The 21971-nt window shown below is 32.4% G+C and overlaps 1 protein-coding gene across 1 annotated transcript; it reads left to right on the top strand.

Moving 5' to 3' along the window:
• Positions 1-2508: 2508 nt before the first annotated feature.
• LOC132718136 (A disintegrin and metalloproteinase with thrombospondin motifs 9-like) lies at positions 2509-21905 on the top strand. Its single transcript, XM_060701762.1, has 19 exons — positions 2509-2661; positions 3378-3477; positions 4098-4194; positions 5534-5611; positions 7586-7737; positions 9502-9545; positions 9819-9924; positions 10162-10314; positions 10814-10958; positions 11232-11348; positions 14014-14065; positions 14356-14561; positions 15275-15397; positions 15774-15825; positions 16130-16291; positions 16842-16973; positions 19679-19816; positions 20867-21001; positions 21738-21905. Exons 1-19 carry the CDS (start codon positions 2610-2612, stop codon positions 21854-21856), a joined length of 2163 nt encoding a protein of 720 aa, XP_060557745.1. The 5' UTR covers positions 2509-2609; the 3' UTR covers positions 21857-21905.
• The last annotated feature ends 66 nt before the right edge of the window (positions 21906-21971 follow it).

Genomic DNA, 21971 nt, shown 5'->3' on the forward strand with positions numbered 1-21971 from the left:
AACGTGTCTGTATTTTACAAAAATCATTACATCTCTGAAAAGGGCCAATGGATATACGCATGACTCATACAGATTTAAACCAATAACATATAACTGATTATTTCCCTTTGGTTAGAGGAACAATAATATAAGAGTCACTTCGTCTTGATCTCGGTAGGGATCAGATTGCACGGTTTTGGTACAACTCTCACAAGTTAAACACAATAAATTCATAATTGATGCACAAATTGCATCGACAGATGTTTCAAGTCCATCAAATGAACTACGCTCCGCACAAATCTGTTTTACGTAACGAAATGAACCTGCTTTTCTTCAATCGTCCAGCAGCCATGCCAGTCTAACGCACATGCTCGAAAAGATTTGTAAGACAACGTCTCATTGATCAACGACGGAGGTGTGTCTGGGCCTGTCTTTTACTTCTAGGTAAGGACACACACTTTTGCCGGTACAAAGATTGGCGGAAAATTTAAATGCGACTAAATGCAGTACCAAACTATCTGAATATATGTGCATATCCAGTACAACATAGAAATAAACATTACCATTTATGAACATCATCTTCCGATGTCACTAGAAATCCTGCATGGAATACACATTGTGCCTAAGTTGAAGGTACATGATGACTTCTGAGCTTTGAACTTTGGTTAGTGATCATTTTTAAAAATGCATACCTTTGTTGTTTATTGTTGCAACAACTTATATCCTCAAAAAATCAGCAAGTAGTTTTTGCAGGAAACTCATGACAGAAACAGGTTGTTGAATTACAATTTTATTTACATTAAAGGTGATCACTAGTAGACCTTTAGTTTCTCGAGCCCGTCCAAGTGCACGACCTAATTGTCCTGACTTGAATATCCGACTACAGTCGATTACCAAACTGTAAAAAAAATAATTAAAAATACTTTCCTATTTATCACTGCATTCACTCAGAAAAGAAAGAAGTAATGTTAATCATGTTAAAAAAGAGAGTACTTTTCGCACTTGTTAAAAGGCTTACAAATATATGCATATAAATCTATGTATTAATCTTATGCTTGTTACTGATTTGAATCAAATTTACATGTCCTAATGGTTGTAGGCACCAACAACTTGTTGATCAATATTTATAATTGATATTGTAATTTAAACATGATTAATTTAAAAATGGTAACAACTTTTTAATACTGTACCTATCTAGCGTTGTGACTTGTGCATGCTCGTTATGCTGTGCTTTCGATAGTGTAACATAAATGACAATGCCGCACTTAAATGACAAACCTGAAAGTAGATAATTGAAATTAACATCGAAGGTAATTATAATTTCTGATACTCGAGATTTGATGAACACGGCGAACCAGTTCACAGTTGTATGTATAATGATTTATGGACAAACTCTCCGAAAGAATCAAATATAGAGTTTCCAGGCTATACATTTGAGGACCATTACCGTCCTTTATCACCGTAGGGAACGTGTTACAGTATCGCGTTCTCCGGTAACAGTATAGAATTTTCAAGATGGAGGATAATTTGTGCATAAATGTGATGAAATTTACATGAATTTCTACCAAAGATATTCAAATGGTTTTGGTTCCAATCTGGGATACGACAACCCAAAAACAACCAAAAATATAGATTTTAAAAAGGCAATGTTTTAAAATCCTTCTCATTTCAAACCAAAATGCATTCAAATCAAATCATGGCCCTGGCATCATTTCGAATGCTTCTTTGTTGAAGTGAAGATCATTTTGTCATTATTAAATTATAAGTCGTTTTTTATGTTCGACATCCTGTATAGAAGTTTTCATGTTTCTGAAAAAGAAATTAATATTGAATGATATAGAGTATAAATTAAGGTCAGACAATTACAATATCCTTTCCGTAGTGGTGGAGGTACATAATAATGGCAGAGTCGGACTGCTTCATTGGTACGTTAACAACTGTCTGTTTGTCACATTGCATGTCTCATCCTTACTTCCTTTCTTACTTAGTGAACTATAGACTTGACGCTCTTAAGGTGCACGCAGTGTCCTCCAACATGAACTGCATCGAGCACATGAGGGATTATATGGGACGGAGACTTAGACGTCGTCCACACCAAGCACAGAACTTCTGCGACTTTTGATTAACGCTACCGGCCACAGGGATATACAGAGCAGTCCTATGCAAACCATCTAATATCCTTAGGGTTATAATAGCAAATAACTGGGTCATGACCTCTACTCTTTTCCTTTATCACTAAACCTGGTCACCGCCTCTGTGTTTGACTGGTTTGCTACATTAGTTACAGTTTCGTTTCTTGTTCGACTTGTTACGGTACTTGAAAAGAAGAGTCTTGATATGCATGTGAAGTTTAAATCTACATAACCTTGTCCCAGAGTCTAGTTAAAATCGTGCAATAGACATTCTATTAATAGAAATACAAGGAATTGCTTTTTAAGTGATAACCCAGAAGAGGAAACATTGTCCAAATTTTTTCTCAAGATTGACTGACGTTATGTAGGTCAAACTAAAGATAACGTCTTTTACTCTGTTTTGTATATAAAAACACACAAAGAAAACGTTGAACTATCATTGACAGGTCTAAGGTCAAAAGGAAGGGACATATTATTTCAAATCGATTTTTTTTCACTATGATTGTCTTTAAATGTTTAGCGATTTCACTTGTTTTCTTTTTCATAAACGGTAAGTTACTATGATTAAAAAAAAACAAAACATTTTAGACAAAAAATATGATGACAATTTACAGTTTCTCTTTTTTGCAACATCAGCAGTGTAAACGAATTGCTAACATCTTTTTTAAAGAAGAACTGAATTGTCTTTAAATTGCAACGTTTTTCCTTGACGTTGACAGTTTTCGAAAATAATTTAAAAAAAAGGATTTTAGCAGCATTTTAGACATATGCATGTGACAGTATTATTCAGTTTACAGATTATCGTGATTATTCATCCCCTTCAGGTTTTTTTAATAAACATATGTATATCATTTTCATAGATTGTTATTAAACAGCTGATAACATGGATAAAGTCAAAATATTCGTGACATTTCAGAATGAAGGGAAAAGTGTTGTTTAAACCAGTAAGACTCGCAGTACAAATCCTCTAGATAAAATGAAGCAGTGATTTCGTAGAATCTAATTTATTACAATTATTGATTGAGTGGAGTTAATCAGTATAACGCAAGAAAAAACTAGATCTATAAATCGTAATTTACAAATTCCAAAGCAAAATAGCAAAGAAAAAAAAAACAAAGGAAGATATTTGAAAATGAAAGATGACAATAAATACAACGTAATTAAATGAATACTGATAAAATATGATAATTAAAAATGCTGATAAATAAGTTGCTTTTTTTTCCAAGCAATTCGTTCCGGATTTATTAATCAGTTCCATTATTTCAGAAGTATCATGTTTGGAAGAGGTTTCACAGATCGGAAGACGTGCAGAAACACCGCTGGAAATCGAAATTGTCACCGTGGCCGATTATAGCATCTTCAATAAGTATATGGACGTCCTTGATTTTCATCCACACTTCCTACATAATCCTTTGTATAATAATATAATGTTTATTTACAAGTATAGGTTATCCCGGTGAAAATGTTTTTGTTATCACAAATAAAAAGAAAAACAATGATGCGGAAAGAAATTAAAAATGAATAGTAGCAAGCTATAAAAAAATGACTGGTTACCATCAATTGGAATTACTTTTCATGTTGCTATTCTCGTAATACAACTTTAACAATTCAACCAGTCTTTAAAGTTTGACTTTACAAATGCAATGCATACAAAATATTAATTGCTTGAGTTTGACGAGACTTCGGAACAAGTTTATAAATATTCTGAACTAGATGATGCAAATATCAAGACTCCCCAAGTATTGTAGCTTATACTTATACAGACAACGTACACGTTCCTAAATATGTGAGCAACAAAATAACATATTGCATTCTTTCTACTTTCAACGTTCATACATGTATAAAACAGAGCTATTACTTCCTCTGCTTCAGTTTGCTCTTTTAATGACCTGCGAGACTTTTCACATACAAGTTAAAGCAGAAACATTCTATCAATTAAGGGTGCATATCAAAACAAATATATTAGCTTACATTTTTATGTAACAGGTGGTATGAGCGTTTAGACCCTTCTCTTCCTGAGGCAAATAAGATAGAAATTGCAAAACAAAACTTAACAACATGGCTTGGTACAATGATTCATACCGTGAGTTTACTTTATAATTTTGAAGTGTTTCAGTTAAAATAGTTTTTGTGTTTTAAATTGGCTCTTAAAATACCGATGTGTGTATAAATAGCACAAAGGTTTATGAGTAGCAGTGACATCCCGAGGGAAATTACGTTACCGCGAGGCGCACGTCGAAGGTAACAGTGTTTTAATGAGGAATGATGATACTTTTGCTGTAACTCACGACCTTTGTGTTATTTATCTTATTACCTCAAACAAATGCTTCATTGGGACACTGTTTGATAAGCAGAGTATGAATTAAAAAGTATCAAGTTAAACATATTACTTTACCAGCTTAAATATATTGGTGAGATGTACGAGTTTTTGCCGACACAAATAGTATACAATCATGTACATTCAAAAGAACTTTAACTTTTAATGCCTTAATTTTTTTTGAAATTGCATAGATTTATATTGTTGTTTTTCTTTGTCTTTGTAATACTTAAATCAAAATGATTTTTAATAAACCAGTAACTTGCAATTAATTATTACGCAGCCGTTTATCGAAACCACAGAATCCTTACATTTTTGAAACTCAAAATATCGTTTGGGTATTGTTTATTGGTATTGTATATTAGCAGAGATATAGATACATCATATTAATTAAGCAAGTTAGTACGATTTGACTGCCTGGTAAAAGTTTCATTATTAAGAATCTAACGAAAATGGTAATCATGATCAGTTACCCAGCAATATGGTCCAGTATTAAAACCAAATCGTTAACCTTATTATAGTAAACAATTTTATTCATTTCCCCATCCTTTTTATGTAATATCTTATTCAATTACACACAATTTTGGCAAATTCAATCTGCCAATCTTACAAGATAAAGAATTAAGATCTTTATATCCCTGTATTAGTGTACTTAATCGTATCGGCATTGTCCACCGTATCCCCCAATGACGTCATCCAAGGGCGACAACTTAAATACGGTCTTAAATGAAAGGGTCTATAGCGTTTTTATTTTTCAAATTTTTACAGTGAATAAGTACTGTTACCTATGTTATAGTACAAAATTTTTAGTCATATGGTACACTTGATATAGCAGTACGAATAACTCTCATTGGCCTTTTAGAAGTGTACATGATACAAATACTGAGGGGTTATAATAAGGTACCATTTCACCTCATTTTTTAAATCGATACGACCGATGAATGTAAAAACGAGGAAAGAAATTATATATTAAACATTTTTCAGCTGTATTAATTGGAAAAGAAACATATAACACATCTATATACTAATGATAAGAAAAAATGTCAAATTTTGGAAGACAATTTTTTTCAACCTACAGGAATATTATAAATGTTTTCTTTTCTAGGCAAACCTCGTTTATAAGAGACTGGAGGCACATGGACTTTTCATATCAATAAAGATCGTAGACCTACTCATCATGACAGTAAGTATAATTTCACGTTAACTAATCCACTTAAAGTCGTCAATACATTTTCGATCACAGTCCGTGTCTTATGAGGATCAAAGTGTGACACCACAAAGTTAATGTTTGTTTCAATTTAATCGTGCCTATGTATTATGACATTTCTATTTAATATTTCGACCTTGAATAAAGTGTTTTTGGAAGAACCTTCAAAACTTCACCGACCTTTGTCATTGTTATGCGGTTATCTATAGAGACTCAATCGGCGTATTGCTTAATCTTTCAAATTTAACTATTTTGGAGCCTTAAATTGTGTACTTTGTTAAATCCTTCAAAATTGTACAAGCCTTGATAATCCTTATGTCCTTAACATGATCTTGAAATTTATTTTGACCTTGATAATTGTAACAATCTTCAAAATAGTACTGAACTTGACCTTTGTATGAAAATCTTTGAGAAAAATGTCATAATTGTAATGACTTTTATTATTGGAATATTTAAACCATAAGCAATGACCGTACTTTTTGTCTATGATAAAGTGCGAGTAATGTTTCATTTTATTTGTATACAAAAGTTAATAACAATACTTTAAAAAGGGAAAACTGGTCTTAAAGAATTCTGTATAACTGAATAATTGCCAATGAATGGTAAATGTGAGGCTTGTGAACCTAGTGAAACTCGGGATTGCATAAAATCAAACATTCTGTCACGAGTTCGAGTTTTACAACTTTTGTTGTCTTTGTTGTTTCTTGCAATGAATTGAAAAAGAAATGCTGATAGAAATCAGTCTTGAAGCTGAATTAATGATTTTGGGAATAGAAGACAAGTAAGAAAAAATTAAATAAAGTAAAAGCTTCATTTCGTGTCATTGGCTTTAATCTAAATTATGACCTATATCGTGACAACCTAAAGGAATAAACGTGACGATTGCCATTTAAACTTGGTCCGTATCTAGGTCGCACCATTTCCTTTATCGAATAATCAAAGGTGGAAAGTCTCACATGTGTCATGTTTGTCCACTTAATAGTTTTACAATTTTAATTATAATCATGTCAAAGATTTAAAACGTATCTAAGCTTGTTAATTAATAAAGAATATCCTGATAAATATAAGGTATTCAGAAAAACTTACTCTTTTAATATAAAGCTGCATCTGTTGGCAACCCTAATACATGTGTATATTAATGTATGATTTTTATGTGTGTTGTGTTTTTTGTTTTTGTTTTTTTTATTGTATTTACTGTCCTAGGATGATAACTTGAGCCTTTGTTTACATAACAAAGACCAATAACAATGCGAAAAATAGGTTAGGCAGATCAATGCCACAACCTATAAAAATGAAAATAAAACTACATATTATCATATGACTTGTTAGCGCAGTAGGTAGAGCAACCGTGTCAGTAATGTGTTTTACCCGTACAGGCAGAAGTTCGACTACTGGTAAGACACATTTTTTTTACCTCAGAACAGCCAATTGTTCAGAAAACAAGTTTGACCGTTTTTTTCATATACATACATGAATGTGATTTGGAATATTTTATTACACTGCGATAAAAAATACAAAAAGAAAATAGAATGGAAATAAAAAAAATAAATATATACTATAAAATATATATTATAAGAAGAAAACAAAAAGGAAAACGAAAAATAAATAAAGAATAATGATAAAAAAAAACAGAGTAAGAAGAAAAAAATGTGGTTATAAAATGACACTAAGTGGGGTTCGAACCTATGAGTACAAAACACTAATAGTTACAATTACTCCGACCTACCGACAGAGCCATAACGGTAATATACAAACGATTCTGTAAGAATAAAGCTATATAGTATCAGTAAGTATTTACTATTACGATATCGGATAATAAGCCAGATAACCCCGTATTTCGACTTTCCCATGTACCGTTAAGACCAAATTATCATCTTAGGACAGTATCTCTTTTTCATGTTTTTCTTTGCCGGAGACAAAATTTATAATTTCACTATATATTTACACTAGACAGAGGCTGACTCCCCTTGGACAGAGACTACAAAGTTCAAGGTCAACGACACGTACTTCATTGACCCTTATGTTGTCCATTCAAAATTCAATCCAAAGTCTATAGAATTACAGAAAACCATTCCGCACGACCATGCCATGTTATTTACAAGGTATTAATTTGAATATAAAAACGATTTACAAATACATTACTTTTTTTTTCAAAGTACAAATTTAAATATAAAAACGAAATATAAAAGCATTATCGATTCTTATCTGTTTCCACAATGTTTTACAAATATAACAAGAAAAAAGCTTTAAAAATATCATTATAGGGACATTGTTTTTCATATAAGCTTGTAGAAAATTACAAATATCTGGTTATTCAATAATTATAGTTAAAGATAACTGCTTTTAAAATTCTACCTATTGCATGTTTGTTCTGATGAGGAAGGTGCGGTATAAAGTTGTTAATTTTTAATGACTTGAATTGATTAATACGATGACTCAAACGATTTATAATTCGCTTTGTCTTGTTTGTTTTGTTCAGTTTTAACATTTACTATCATAATTGAATTACTTCCGAAAAAATCAAATCGTTTGCAACCGTTTTCTCTGTCGAGTTGTTCCTTCACACTACAAAGAATAATGGCTGCGTCAGAAACACACTCCGATTTACGATAGAGTATAGTCTGATTTTATTGACCTGTCAATTATGAACACATTATAGGACTCATTTAAATATTCGATCCCACTTCGGTTTGGTCCGTGTAGTTTACGAGACTTAATGTGGAGTATATAAGTCATGTTTTGAAAGACACGCCAGCTTAAAGTGAAGGTTTTCGTTAATTCACAATAGGACAGTCGGTAAAGAGAATGCCTGATAATTGAGAGGTCTGTGGTTCGATCCTTACTGTTGGCCTTTATTTATTTTTGCAGTATATTTTAAAGGAACAGATTTGTTGTGTGTTTTACGGCATTGAAAAGGCATTTATTGATTTTAATCCGTTTTAATTTTAAATATGAATTCTTAAAGCATGTTATTTAAAAAGAGTATAGACTTAACAAAATTAAGTAAAACATAATAAAACAAAACGAACAACATAAAATAATCATATATAGCTTCAATAATGTTGAACGTATTAATAAGAAAAAAACATGGACCAACGCGGTCTCGAACTTAAAACACGTGTGGTACTTAGATTATAATTTAATTAAACTCTTGCTTTACCCTAAATATTGCGCTATAACGCTTAGTACACCTTGTTAAGAGATACAAATTAAATTGAATTCCACCGTGAAGCGTACATCACACGGAACTTACCGAAAATCTACCTAAGATTAATATAATGTGTGCATCGACCGTGTAATCAGTATGTAATTGACATGTTAATAAAACCAAACAATACCGGTGTCTGAACGGGATGATATTGTCAAATTTGTAAAAGTTTCCGGCCGGTGAACCTCCGGTGTCTCTATAGTAAACCTACCAATTGGAGTGTAAACCGACGCAGCCATTACTTTTTGTAGAGGTAGATGTACGGGTCATCGGAGAGATTTACAGCTGAGTTATTTTCTGGCGGCATGAGGCACATCGCAAGCTCACCACTGTTACTAGCAGAAACGAAGACAAAACGCTACGATACCCATACCCGGCCGGATTCATTTGTGTATGGGTTGCATGCCGGTGAAATGACTTGAATTGATAAATAGGACGACTCATGAACACAAATGACAAATTTCCCGCTCTCTCATCAGATTTATGATTCACATAAATTGAATATAATTGAATTGTATTACTACCGATTCGACAATTTCAACGACATTCTTTTAGTTTTCTTCGTCGAGTCGTTACTGATTGTAAGCGTGTTGAGAATGGTGAAATGATGCACCCTGTCCAAACTAAATGTATATAACTAATAAATATTTCTTTACAGGTATACTTTGCTTCTCGGAAAAAATGGTACTAAGACCTATGCAGGTAAGTTAAAACCGTCAAGAACGAACAAATGCAATGTTGTTGAAAACTCTAGACTTTTAATATAGGAGGCAAACATAAATAGTCTTGTGTGAAATTTTGCTATGTTCTGTATTTTAAATTCTAGATATTCATTTTTAGATCTTTAAAAGTATGTGTTTTTTTCCGAGATAGCGTCGATTCTAGTTATTTAGTAATTAAGTAAAGTACCGGTGACCAAGACACTAACTAGAATGGTTTTAAGTTCTCATTTGGTAAAATGCAGAAATCTTACAGGTAACGCAGTTCTCGGTGCTGAGTGTAAGCCAACCAGCCAGTCAATTGTAGAGGATAGTGAGGAAATGTATACAGCTCAAACAATTGCACATGAACTAGGTCACAGGTTTGTTATATTTTTTGTTCTTGTTTTTTGTTTCATTCAGTCATAGGTTTATACAATAGTAAATCAAAATCAATATTCCCATGAAGTCGCAGGTATTTTCAATATGTTATGTATTTTTGTTTTCCATTAGCAAATACATATGTACAATAGTTCATAGATTTCCTAATTAATCGTTTTAAATGTGAGTATGCACGTTTAAAAATTTCAATTATGTTGATATAATTATTTCTTTTGCAGTTTAGGTTGCGAGCACGATGGCACAAACAACACGTGTAAAGTGGGTCTGGGTTATTGCATGGAGGCATCCTATGTTAAAAACAACAAGAATAAATGGATATTCTCGTCATGCTCCATTGATTACATCCAAGAATTTGTTAACCGGACAAATAGGTAAATTCTATAAGAAAAAAGTGCATTTTAATTGAAAGACATTGAAATCCCAAAGTTATATTTCGTTTTATCGGATAGGCAGATAATGAAAATTTTAACAAGTGAACAGTGAGACGTCTTCAATTTGTACTATAAGGAGCGATGTAATGATGTAAACAAAGTGGGGTCACCATCCTAATTTTTGTTCATTTATCTGTCCCTGCATGTGAGTTTTGTACTCTTTTTTTATGTATTTTTCAAACGAAAAATAACTCAAAATCAAGCATACCGATACCTTATTTCTATTTCCTGAAACAAAACCTTTAACATGAAAAACAAAGTTTTTTTTTCAAGAAATAAATGTACTGTGTAAACGTGCACGTGAATATAACCTAATGTTAAACTTCCTTCACAAAATAATTCCAAATACATTGTATCTAAAAAAAAATCCTTTTTTATATTTTACTACAAAAATATATTTTTATGCTGAATAAAAAAATGTTATTTATTTTTTCAAAAGACTCCACAAGAACTGCTTAGCAAAAGTCAATGACCACCACCCTAAACCAGCTCTTGCATTAGCCTCACAAAAGTGGGTTGGGGAACTATATTCTGTGGATGAACAGTGTGTCATTGCCCAAGGAAAAGGCTCGTATATGTGCAGGGTATGACGAAACGATTTATTGAATAAAGTAATAAGATTTAAATTTAACAATTGCATAAATGTTAAGAGTAGGATTTTACGCAAAGGTAATTTTTGTGTCTTTTAAGCGGCGTATATTTTAATATATTATTTTATAAAAATGCTTTAATATAAGGTATCCCGAAGCTGACATCCCTACCATTGTTTACAATGTATTTTGTAATTACGAAAAAAAAAGAGTTTTTCTCAGTGTTTGATAGTGTAACGCAATACGCAATATTTCTACTTATCTTAGGAAGTTTACAAACAGAATTTTACGGAGTTTTGTTTGAAAATGTTTTGCTACAATCCGAAGGAGGATACCTGTTATATGCAAGATGGTGGAGATGGGACGCCGTGCGCTGCTGGGTCTGTAAGTATGTTGCATGTCAATACGAAATCGAGACATCGGTATGTTGTAAAACGTTTGTCATGAATTCACAGTATTTTATCCTAAAAGGTTCTTTAAATGTCAGCTATATCAAACATCTCATCAAACAATATTGTCCTAGACATGCCTAAAAATGCACGCCTTTTTTACGATGGACCTCAAACGAATGCGTTATTACAAGTGGCATCCCTGGACTTGTATAAACCTTATCGTGCGAAATACGAAGATAGCCAATGGTTTGTAATTTCATAAAAAGAACAAAAACAAAACTCGTAACAATAACAAATAATTCACATTTTATATCAGGTTATAGCAAACAAAATGTAATATTTACCAAGTCTTGAAAAAGGAGATTGAACGCTACGCTTAAGGATCTGATTGTTACCAAAAAGAGGTCATCTTCTGGTGATCTTACAATCACTTAATTCATCACTGGCTTTCGTGTGTTTTAGAAGTGATGCTGTTTCTTAAATTCATGATTCACACATTTCCATGACCATACCATGTCAAAATTATTTTTCATGACAGTTTATTTACCGTTATTCACGGTGCAATGATCATTACTTCATAATTTTACAATCGTCGGGTAAAGTGTTAAGAGATTATGATACCCTCACGATTATCTTATAGAAATCGACATTACAAACATCACGGGGGAGGAAGTGTTACACGAAGGATGGAGTTCTTATGATAACTTGTTCAGGAGTTCTTGTGATAACTGTCACGGAGTTCGTCGGAAAACATCTGTATACTACATCTGTATACTACAGACATACTCGTTAAAAATGGTTATTTTCATCTTTCCAAAATGAGTTTTAGGTGCTAAATTAAACTTTAATGATTACGCTTGTCTTACATCCTGTATTATGTGTCAAAAACTAATTCACAGGCCATTTTTAATCGCCTCTTGCTTCAAATCTGGTAGTTTTGAGTAAAATTTTCAAATTATATGCAAATTCACAAGTATTGACCTGTTTATTTCTGGTCTTCATCCTTGCCATACATAATTACCTAATTATAATGCAAAATTGCAAACATAAAGCACCGGCTAACAGATTTATAGCCGATTTTTCAAATGTCCCGGAGTTCTTGTGATAACTCTGAAGATGTCACAGAGTTCTTATGATAACTTTTGTTATTGCAAGTGTTCCTTGCGCTAAATCACGGCACGTTTTAGCGTTTTTTAATTATTCATTGAGATTGTAAATCATTTTAGTTCAAGAGATATTTTTTCTTTCCCCCTGTTTCTTTTTCATAGTATTCTTTTTTGTTTGACTTAGATTTCGTAGATTTGAAAAATGATTTATGTACTGGTTTCCTAGCAGTTTCCAGCCCCTAGCAGGTTTCTGGCCCTTTATCATTTTCATCCAGGCATACAGTCTATTTTTTCTCAGTACAGCATCTATGTTACTGCATCAATCAGAGAAACATTTGTTTTCTACGTAATACAGCAGTTATAATAGTACAGCGATTAATATGTTTCAGAGTTTTGTCTGTTGTTTTAAGTTACATTAGAGGACGTGCGACACTTACAAGCAACACCTGGGGAATTATAGTTTGAATGCCCATGCACAATAACTGAAATCCCATTCTAGGTAAATCTGGAATCTGGAGGGACAGTTCAAATTTTTTCGAGAGATTGGTAGTTAGAGCCAACCGCAGTTGAGCTTTTATCATGTATCGTACTTTTTTTAAGACATAGGTGTGGAAATTATCCTGGTTATATACTTATTTATTATGGTATAAAATGATACAAATTACTTAGCCTTAAGGTAAGGGAAGCATGCCTATATATTGTCTGCTTAAGAAATGTGGTTGCTTAAAACATGTGAAACTGAGAACAACGTGTACGTTTTGAGACATTTTTGTTTTGTGGTTTAAGCTATTATACTGCTGAATATCAGTGGCCGCTGGTTCAATTTTTACTGTAGATGATAGCCTATCATCTATTTATCCTTTGCAGACACTTAATACCAACGTTTTATCCACATTTTTTGTGCAAAGGATGATCGTACTGCATTTCATAATGATTTACAATCTTATTGAATGATAATAAACGCCAAAACGTGCCGTGATTTAGCCAAAGAAACACACTAGCAATAACAAAAGTTATCATAAGAACTCTGTGACATCTTCAGAGTTATCACAAGAACTCCGGGACATTTGAAAAATCGGCTATAAATCTGTAAGCCGGTGCTTTATGTTTGCAATTTTGCATTATAATTAGGTAATTTTGTATAGAAAGGATGAAGGCCACACAAAAACAGGTCAAAACTTGTGAATTGGCAAGTAATTTGGAAATTTTACTCAAAACTACCAGATTTGAAGCAAGAGGCGATGAAAATTAGCCTGTGAATTAGTTTTTGACACATAATACAGGATGTAAGACAAGCTTAATCATTAAAGTTTAATTTAGCACCTAAAACTCATTTTGGAAAGATGAAAATAACCATTTTTGATGAGTGTTTTTGTAGTATATACAGATGTTTTCCGACGAACTCCGTGACAGTTATCACAAGAACTCCTGAACAAGTTATCACAAGAACTCCATCCTTCGTGTAACACTTCCTCCCCCGTGAACATGTAAAGAATGAAACTATGCCTCTTATCTAAGTATCTGTATGGTTAATGTTTATTTCCGTTTCAGTGGTGTGTGTCCAATAACTGTGTGAAGGACAGCAGAGCCCCGTCATCACATGGTATAAAACGTTTCATTCTCTGTTACTTAAATTGTAGAACCACAATAGCTTTAATTCAACATACTGTGCTTCGAAATATACATATTTGCACAATAAGCGTCAATTGAAAAAAGTAAACAAAGGGAATAATAACGCAGAGACCAGACATAAGAAAGTAATGGCATAAAATTGTCAAAGTGTTTTTTTCTATTGGAACACCCTTTCTTAAACTATATGTAATCATTTTGACAATTTACTTTGGAATATTTTTTACTTAAACTCGTAAGGATATTACTTGATATATGTTACAGATGACAGCTGTCCTTTCGGCGACGCAGAGGGTGTGGTGCATAACAACCTTACTTGTAAACAAATTGCTGCAACTCGTCCTAATGATTGTTTACGACAAAGCGTCAAACAGAAATGTTGTGTTTCTTGTAAAACTGCTCAGACCATATCAGTGCCGGTTGATGACCAATGCAAGGCGGCTTTGGGTCCCCACTCATACTTGTGCAGGGTATGCCAACTTAATTCAACCACCCTGTCAATCAACCGAGCTCTGCGAAAGCACTTAGTGCACAAAAGTTGCAAACGGCGTGGTTTTGATTAATCATGAACTTTGCGTTCATTGAACGGCGCATTTCCTTGTTGATCTTGTTTATCATATTTTTCATGGCTATAAATCGGGTTAATCAACAGTGGTTGGCATAATGGTAAAGGAATGTGTATGGTACAATCTAATCAAATTCAAAAAGAAAGTTATATAACAAGCAAAGTATATATTGTTCAATCACGTATTGCATATTTGTGATTTTCATAGGATAAAATTTAGTAACACAATCCAAGTGTAAATGTATGACAAATAGAAACAAAAATATAATTTAACAGACTAACTAGATCAGAAGTTGTATTAACTCATTTCTTATCCATAGCATCATTATTTTGACAGTACAAGTATTGGTATAAAAATAGTATTAAACTGAGAAATTCATTTCCTCCCTAAATAGAAGGAACGCTAAAATGAAAACATTTAAATGCTTCCAGGTTATATAGTATCGACATATAGAACAAATTCGAAGTTATAGTTGGACAATTAAGTTATATTGTACAAAAGGTAAGAAAATTACATAATTTATCCAGCTTATATCTTTTTTATTATTAATTTTCATTTTTAAAATTAATCACAATTCTATGGAACGCCATTGATGTCAAATACAATTTATATTGCAGAGTGGACGAAGTTATCGGGAATCGTCTTACGAAATATTATGTGAAGACCTTTACTGTTTAAATACCTCTGATAGCTGCTCATCTATATATGCTTATGATAAAACACCATGTGGACACAAAAAGGTATGTCTGAATTATGATCTTCGCTTCAGATACTAACAAAAACTAAAGTTTTCTTTTCATTACGGGATTAAATTTGTTTATTCTCGTCTAATTGTGTCTATCTGACATTCCGTACGCTTTGTTTTGTAGACGCTCATTTGAACTTTCATTTTTATTGAAAAATAAAATGGCGATCAATAAAATTGCAGATCTTTTAAAGGTACATGGACAGAAATGCAAATATATTTATTATACTAAATAAAGTTTAAATAATTGCATCCTTACTGACTTAATAAACTTAATAATATCCGGGAAAGAATATACTTCATTAACATTTCTACAAAGTTTTAAATGATATGATTAGGCATTAGGACTTTAATTTCTTATTTATTAACAGTGGTGCATAGACAGGAAGTGTGTTCAAGATTCTAACGCACCAGATGTGTCCGGTGAGTGCTCATATTAAGTCATTTATTTACGAAAGTTTTGTTATTAATAAATTCACAATCACATGATATAAAACAATTCGAAAAAAACAATGTTGATGAATCATTCACTTTGTCCAACTCGCTCATCAATAGTTTGCTCTAATTTGTCCCTTTAAGTTGTCCAAATATTGTCTGTAGGAATAAGTGTAAAAAATTTAATCATATTTATATTCACATTTTTACTTAAAGGGCAACTAGATTTAGTGTAGTATTCAACGAAAAAGTAATTACCACATTTTTATTATATTTATATTAATTTTAAAAGATGACTGTCCAGTGGGAGACCTTGACAATGACCCATCCGTTTCCTACAGCAATATGACATGCGCAGAAATAAGACAGCACGACAACAACTGGGCATGTTACAACAACTATACTAAAAGACAATGTTGTAAAACGTGTGAAGATGTCAGAACAAATGTTAAAGGTAGTTATTTCCTATAGTTTCTTCGTTATCTTTATTGAGAACCATCACAATTTTGGTGATATTTCTTGCCTCATGAATACTTTTTGCTACCAGGTCAGTCACTATAAGTCTGACATAATTGATATCAAAGTCAGAAGCACTTTTATTCTTTATTTGTAGATCTACATGTACATGTGTAATAATGAGAAACAATTTAAACAAGAGAACCCGTCTTGGATATATAAAAGTATATCAATTGTCTTAGTACAGATTTATCTTTTAATATATTTTTTTATCAAAATCGGTCAGTAAAAAATGTATCAAAGTTAAAAATATTTCAAAAACTCGTCAATTCAAACATAACAATATTGATACCATAGGACATTGATATCTTATATGTAAGACATTAACTTTTTCATTTCTAAATGTGTACCCATTTTATTTATTTATTTATTTAGACAATATGGTGAGCTGTTGAAATAACAAAAGATCATTTGGAAGTTAAAGTCAGGGCTTCAAATTATTTTAAGATCAATCTAGATTTCAAGTATATAAAACTTTTGTTATTTAGGATGTGAATATGGTGACAAACATGAGTCTTGCAAGGCATTGATAGCGTCTAACCCATCTAGTTGCTATCGAGGTGATAATGCCAATATTTGTTGCTCCTCTTGCAGCAAATACTATACACCATCTCAGAAAGGTATCACACTTACATATTTGTATTTAATCTATTTTGGACGAGATATTCAAATTCAAAACTCACTATACAAGCACATAACGGTAAATCCATGCATGACATTGTTTTTGGACAAGTTTTAAAATAAATGACAAGTCAAGATAGATATTAAAAGAATGTAGTTGAGGACGGTCATGTAGTTATTTTATTAAATACTTTTATTTTTCTTGTTAGTTTTTGAAATAACATAAACTTACTAAAGGTAAAAAACATGTAAGGAGTCATTGGCATGACCGAGGAAGTTTCGCACTTAAGTTCTATCTAACCGGTATACAAGGGGCAGGACGTGAAGTGGTTGCACACTTGGTTCAAGCGAGCGAATTGGTTGCAAACTTGACAAAATGGCGAAAACGGTGTGATTTTTTGAAACGGGTGAACGAATTTTTTGCAGGCAAGTGGGTGTCTTTGTTATTTTGAAGTTCATTAGTATGTCTATTCCATAATGCAATATATTTGCAAAACTCGGTTAAAGGTTTCAGCATCCTAGATTTAATTTTGACGAAGTTATTGAAGATATAAACTGATCATGTAGATATTTTGAAATTTGACATGTGACTGTTCTGGTCGGTTTTTCTCCTAATTTATTCGAATTTGTAAGTTTTGAACTGCATTTAACAATAACAAAATATGTTTCTGTCAATGTTGTACAAATGGTTTAGTTCGCAAGTCCGAAGATAACGTTCAGTACACAAAAATATCTTGTTCAAGCACATTTTGGTTGCAGACTTATACTTCAAGCATTTTTGGTTGCAAACTTATTCTTATTCTATTGAAATCCATAGTAAAACTTTGCAAAAGGAGTGTAGAAGTTTTTCAATGGCAATTATTGACATTTATGTTCTTTTACTTGTTTTTGTTATAAATGTTATTTATACTTTCTTCTTTTACAATAAGTATGTACTTTATGTTTCAAATTACATGGTTCTCAGTTCAATACTATAATCATCAGTAAAAGCCTGCAAACAAAATAATAGCACATAGAAAAATATTTATTGATGCTTCAATTCTAAAATATGTCATCATATGTAAAATGCAAATGAAAACTACATACAAAACAAACGTATGTGAGAGTACTGTTGTATGTAAGTGAATTATTTTCATCATAAACATAAGGACATGTGCACACATACGATGTTACACGGCAAAATTTCCAAAGTTTATCAAAACCACAAGAAATGTTATTTTGTTTGTTTCGTATGTAAAGATCAGCAGTTGCTTTAGACATAAAGTATGTAAATGTACTTAAAATATTCTTATAAACCAAAAGTTAAAATGACATGCTTGTTTACAATATTTCGGATTTGATGTGCATATCATATGTCAATTGGTATTCTAAAGATGATTTTGATTATTAGATCATAATATAAATGATATACGATTGGTAATTTACATTGACTGATACGTGACAAAACTACTTAAAGTCATTGTTCGAGTTAGGGAATTTGGAAGATGTTTCGATTGGTCAATAATAAGGAACAATTTAAAGAAACATGTGAATAATGCCCTTGTGTCAATGTTAATATAGTTTGTATCTACTATATAATCAAATTTATGTCAAATCTCAAAAAAGAACAATAATGAAAGCTGTTTGTTGCTATTTTTCTCTTCTTTTCCTTTACTGTTAGTCATGCCAAGATAAAAAAAAAGTCCTAAGACTTTGTAAAAAGGCAAGAAGTATATCGAAGAGAAAGAATGATGAAGATAAACACAACTGAACTTCAATTTAGCATATTGTGTTAGATATCTATTTGAAAGACCCTGTGTTAGGATATATCTTCACGCATGCACAATTTGTATATATATTTCTTATTAGATGAACAGGTATAATTGCCTTAATATTGCTAATTATTAAAAAAAAGAAAAAAAGATAAGTTATTCCTCGCTAAAAAAATGCATGCCACATTATTGACACAAAAGTTTGCAACCAAAAATGCTTGAAGTATAAGTCTGCAACCAAAATGTGCTTGAACAATATATTTTTGTGTATTGAACGTTATCTTCGGACTTGCGTACTAAACCATTTGTACAGCATTGACAGAAACATATTTTGTTATTGTTAAATGCAGTTCAAAACTTACAAATTCGAATAAATTAGGAGAAAAACCGACCAGAACAGTCACATGTCAAATTTCAAAATATCCACATGATCAGTTTATATCTGCAGTAACTTCGTCAAAACAGAATCTAGGATGCTGAAACCTTTAACCGAGTGTGGCATATATATTGCATTATGGAATAGACATACTAATGAACTTAAAATAACAAAGAAACCCACTTGCCTGCCAAAATTTCGTTCACCCGTTTCAAAAAATCACACCATTTTCGCCATTTTGTCAAGTTTGCAACTAATTCGCTCGCTTGAACCAAGTGTGCAACCACTTCACGTCCTGCCCCTTGGTATATATACGAGTAAATAAATTACGTGAGCTATGACAAAATATTTACTTTACACATTCTTATAGCATGCTATTGCTCATTACTTTGATAATGAATCCAAGAAACATTTTTTTACAATGTATGCTTTGATATTGTAATGCAAGCTTTTAATGTTGTTTATATTAATCATATAAAACATACATAAGCAATTACGTTTTAAACACATTGCACAAAACGTTTCATAAAAGAAATGAAATAAGCTTGCTAATACTTTGGTTTTTTATTTGTTTCAGGCTGTGAATATGGGGACAAAGATGTCACTGGCTGTGCAGACCTCATTAAATCCCGCTCTGATGGCTACCAATGTTACGGCAACAATGCTAACATTTGTTGTAGATCATGTGGACAGTTTCTAAATGCATCGAATTCTGGTTAGTTAGTCAATAGAATAGTATGAAGTTTTCAATTCTGATTATAAAACATGCGTTGAGATTACACATCTTCTTCTATCAACTTAGAAGCAATTCAGATGTAACGGCAGTAATTTTTGTAAGTTTGTGGGATATCAGAACAAACTTCTAGCAGTAGTTAAGAATCTGGTTAGACTGTACAAATGTGCATTATAACCTGTATTTTGCCATTATCGCTCAACGATAAGCAGTTATTGTTTGCCAGGATGACTTTTTATATATTGTTAACTGGTTGACAGTATTTGGTGGATGATGCAAGAAATGTCTTAAGTAACAAGAAAGTCCGTGAAAAAGAGACTGTGCAGCGGATTTGTTACAATGGTATATATTATTGATTTAAATGAGTCAGGAGATTTAACTTGCTATATTCATTCAAATTTGTCTTAAAACGGTACGAGAGCATTTAACAAGGCCAAGGGTGTAGGTTAGAGTGTTCCAGCATTATCATATCAAATAAGTTTCATCAAAGACAGGCCGCATTAGTTTCAGCATTGTCCTGCATTGTATTAGTTCAAGTAATGTCATATCAAATTCATAATGCCTCATTATTTCTTGCAATTCCATAACAATTCAGTTTCAGATCTGTCAAACCAAAAAATTACACCAACTTAAAGTTTTAGGAGTAACTAATGAATTAGTTCTACCTTATTACGCTTGTATGCAATACATGTACGGATTTCCGTGTCTATAGGATCAAATTCCTTGATTCGATACATGCAGGATTTGTGGCATGATATAGCCAGGTTTATATGATAACCGCCATATGAACACATCTGCGGATGTTTCAAAATTCTAAATTTTACCAGTTCATATTAAATGTTGAATTCTGCTTAAGCCGGTGCTAGGGGGCGTGGACGGTAGTTTGCACTTGACAGTACCGTCCATGAACAGGCTCAATAAAACCGAGCCTGCAACATTTTCCATTTTGCTGCGTTGGGCTTTCTTTAGGGATTCTTATTTCACTCTATTTTATACACCAATCTATATTTCTTGCAATATATCAAACTATAGGATGTGAATATGGCGATAAAAGCAAAGATTGTGCGGCTCTGATAGCATCTAAGGCAGATGCATATAACTGTTACGGAAGGAATGCCGATGTTTGTTGCGGCTCTTGTGGACATTACTATAACCCATCCCACAAAGGTACCTTATATCTGTTCTAGAACATCTGCTATATATATCTGCTATATAAAGATATATATAATCGGATCATGTATCTTACACTTGCCAACAATACCCATGCATGAATACGTCATGGTTTGTTTAACTATGATACTAATTACTGTCAACATAATTATTCGTGGTATCACAAACCTTCCATGAAAGACCAATTCACCTTTTATAAATAAGCCTGTAATAGTATAGACTTCAAAGTTCAAATACATGCCTGGTTTTGGACTCTTAAACTGTCAGACGCAGTGACAGGCTGCATATTTGTGAAGATAAAACTTTGATTACTTAAAGTCGATCCGCAGGCGCACGGGCGTCTTTTCATTGGAAAGATATAATAAATTTGAAAATTTATGCATTAATCTATTTTCACTCCACAGTCAACATCGAAAACGGGTAGACATTTACTGGAGATTTTAAATTCTAACGGTCCCTGCCTGTTTGGTTTTTTTTCTGTGTATTTGATAAAGATCCCACTATTTCCTGGACAAAGGTCCGGGGTTAAATTGATTAGTACATTAGCAAAGCTTAATTATAGACGTACCAACTGGTTCTTTAACATAAAACTTGTAATTTGTATGAACTTGACAACCCTTGAATGTTTCATCAAAAACAAATATGGAAAATACTAAAATTAAACTGACAGCATCTGGATATGTACACTACTGATATGTCAAGCCCTTTTGAAACCTTCAAGTATCTTTTGCAGGTTGCGAATATGGTGATAAGTACCATGGCTGTGTGAAAAGTAAATGTTCAGTTTATACAGCTGAATCCAGAAAGACTTGCTGCGAAACATGCAAACCCTCCGTTGATATTGTTGGTTGAATTTACATCACATTTCAAATTAAAGAAGGAAATGGAACTGTGTCAAGAACATATGTATTACTTTTGACAAAAACTTAGTGCAAAGAGATATCTAAGCCTTTAAAACATCTGGCAA

The sequence above is a fragment of the Ruditapes philippinarum genome, unplaced genomic scaffold (genome assembly GCF_026571515.1).
Source record: "Ruditapes philippinarum isolate M1 unplaced genomic scaffold, ASM2657151v2 ctg8862_1_1_1_1, whole genome shotgun sequence".
In the NCBI taxonomy this organism is placed as follows: domain Eukaryota; kingdom Metazoa; phylum Mollusca; class Bivalvia; order Venerida; family Veneridae; genus Ruditapes; species Ruditapes philippinarum.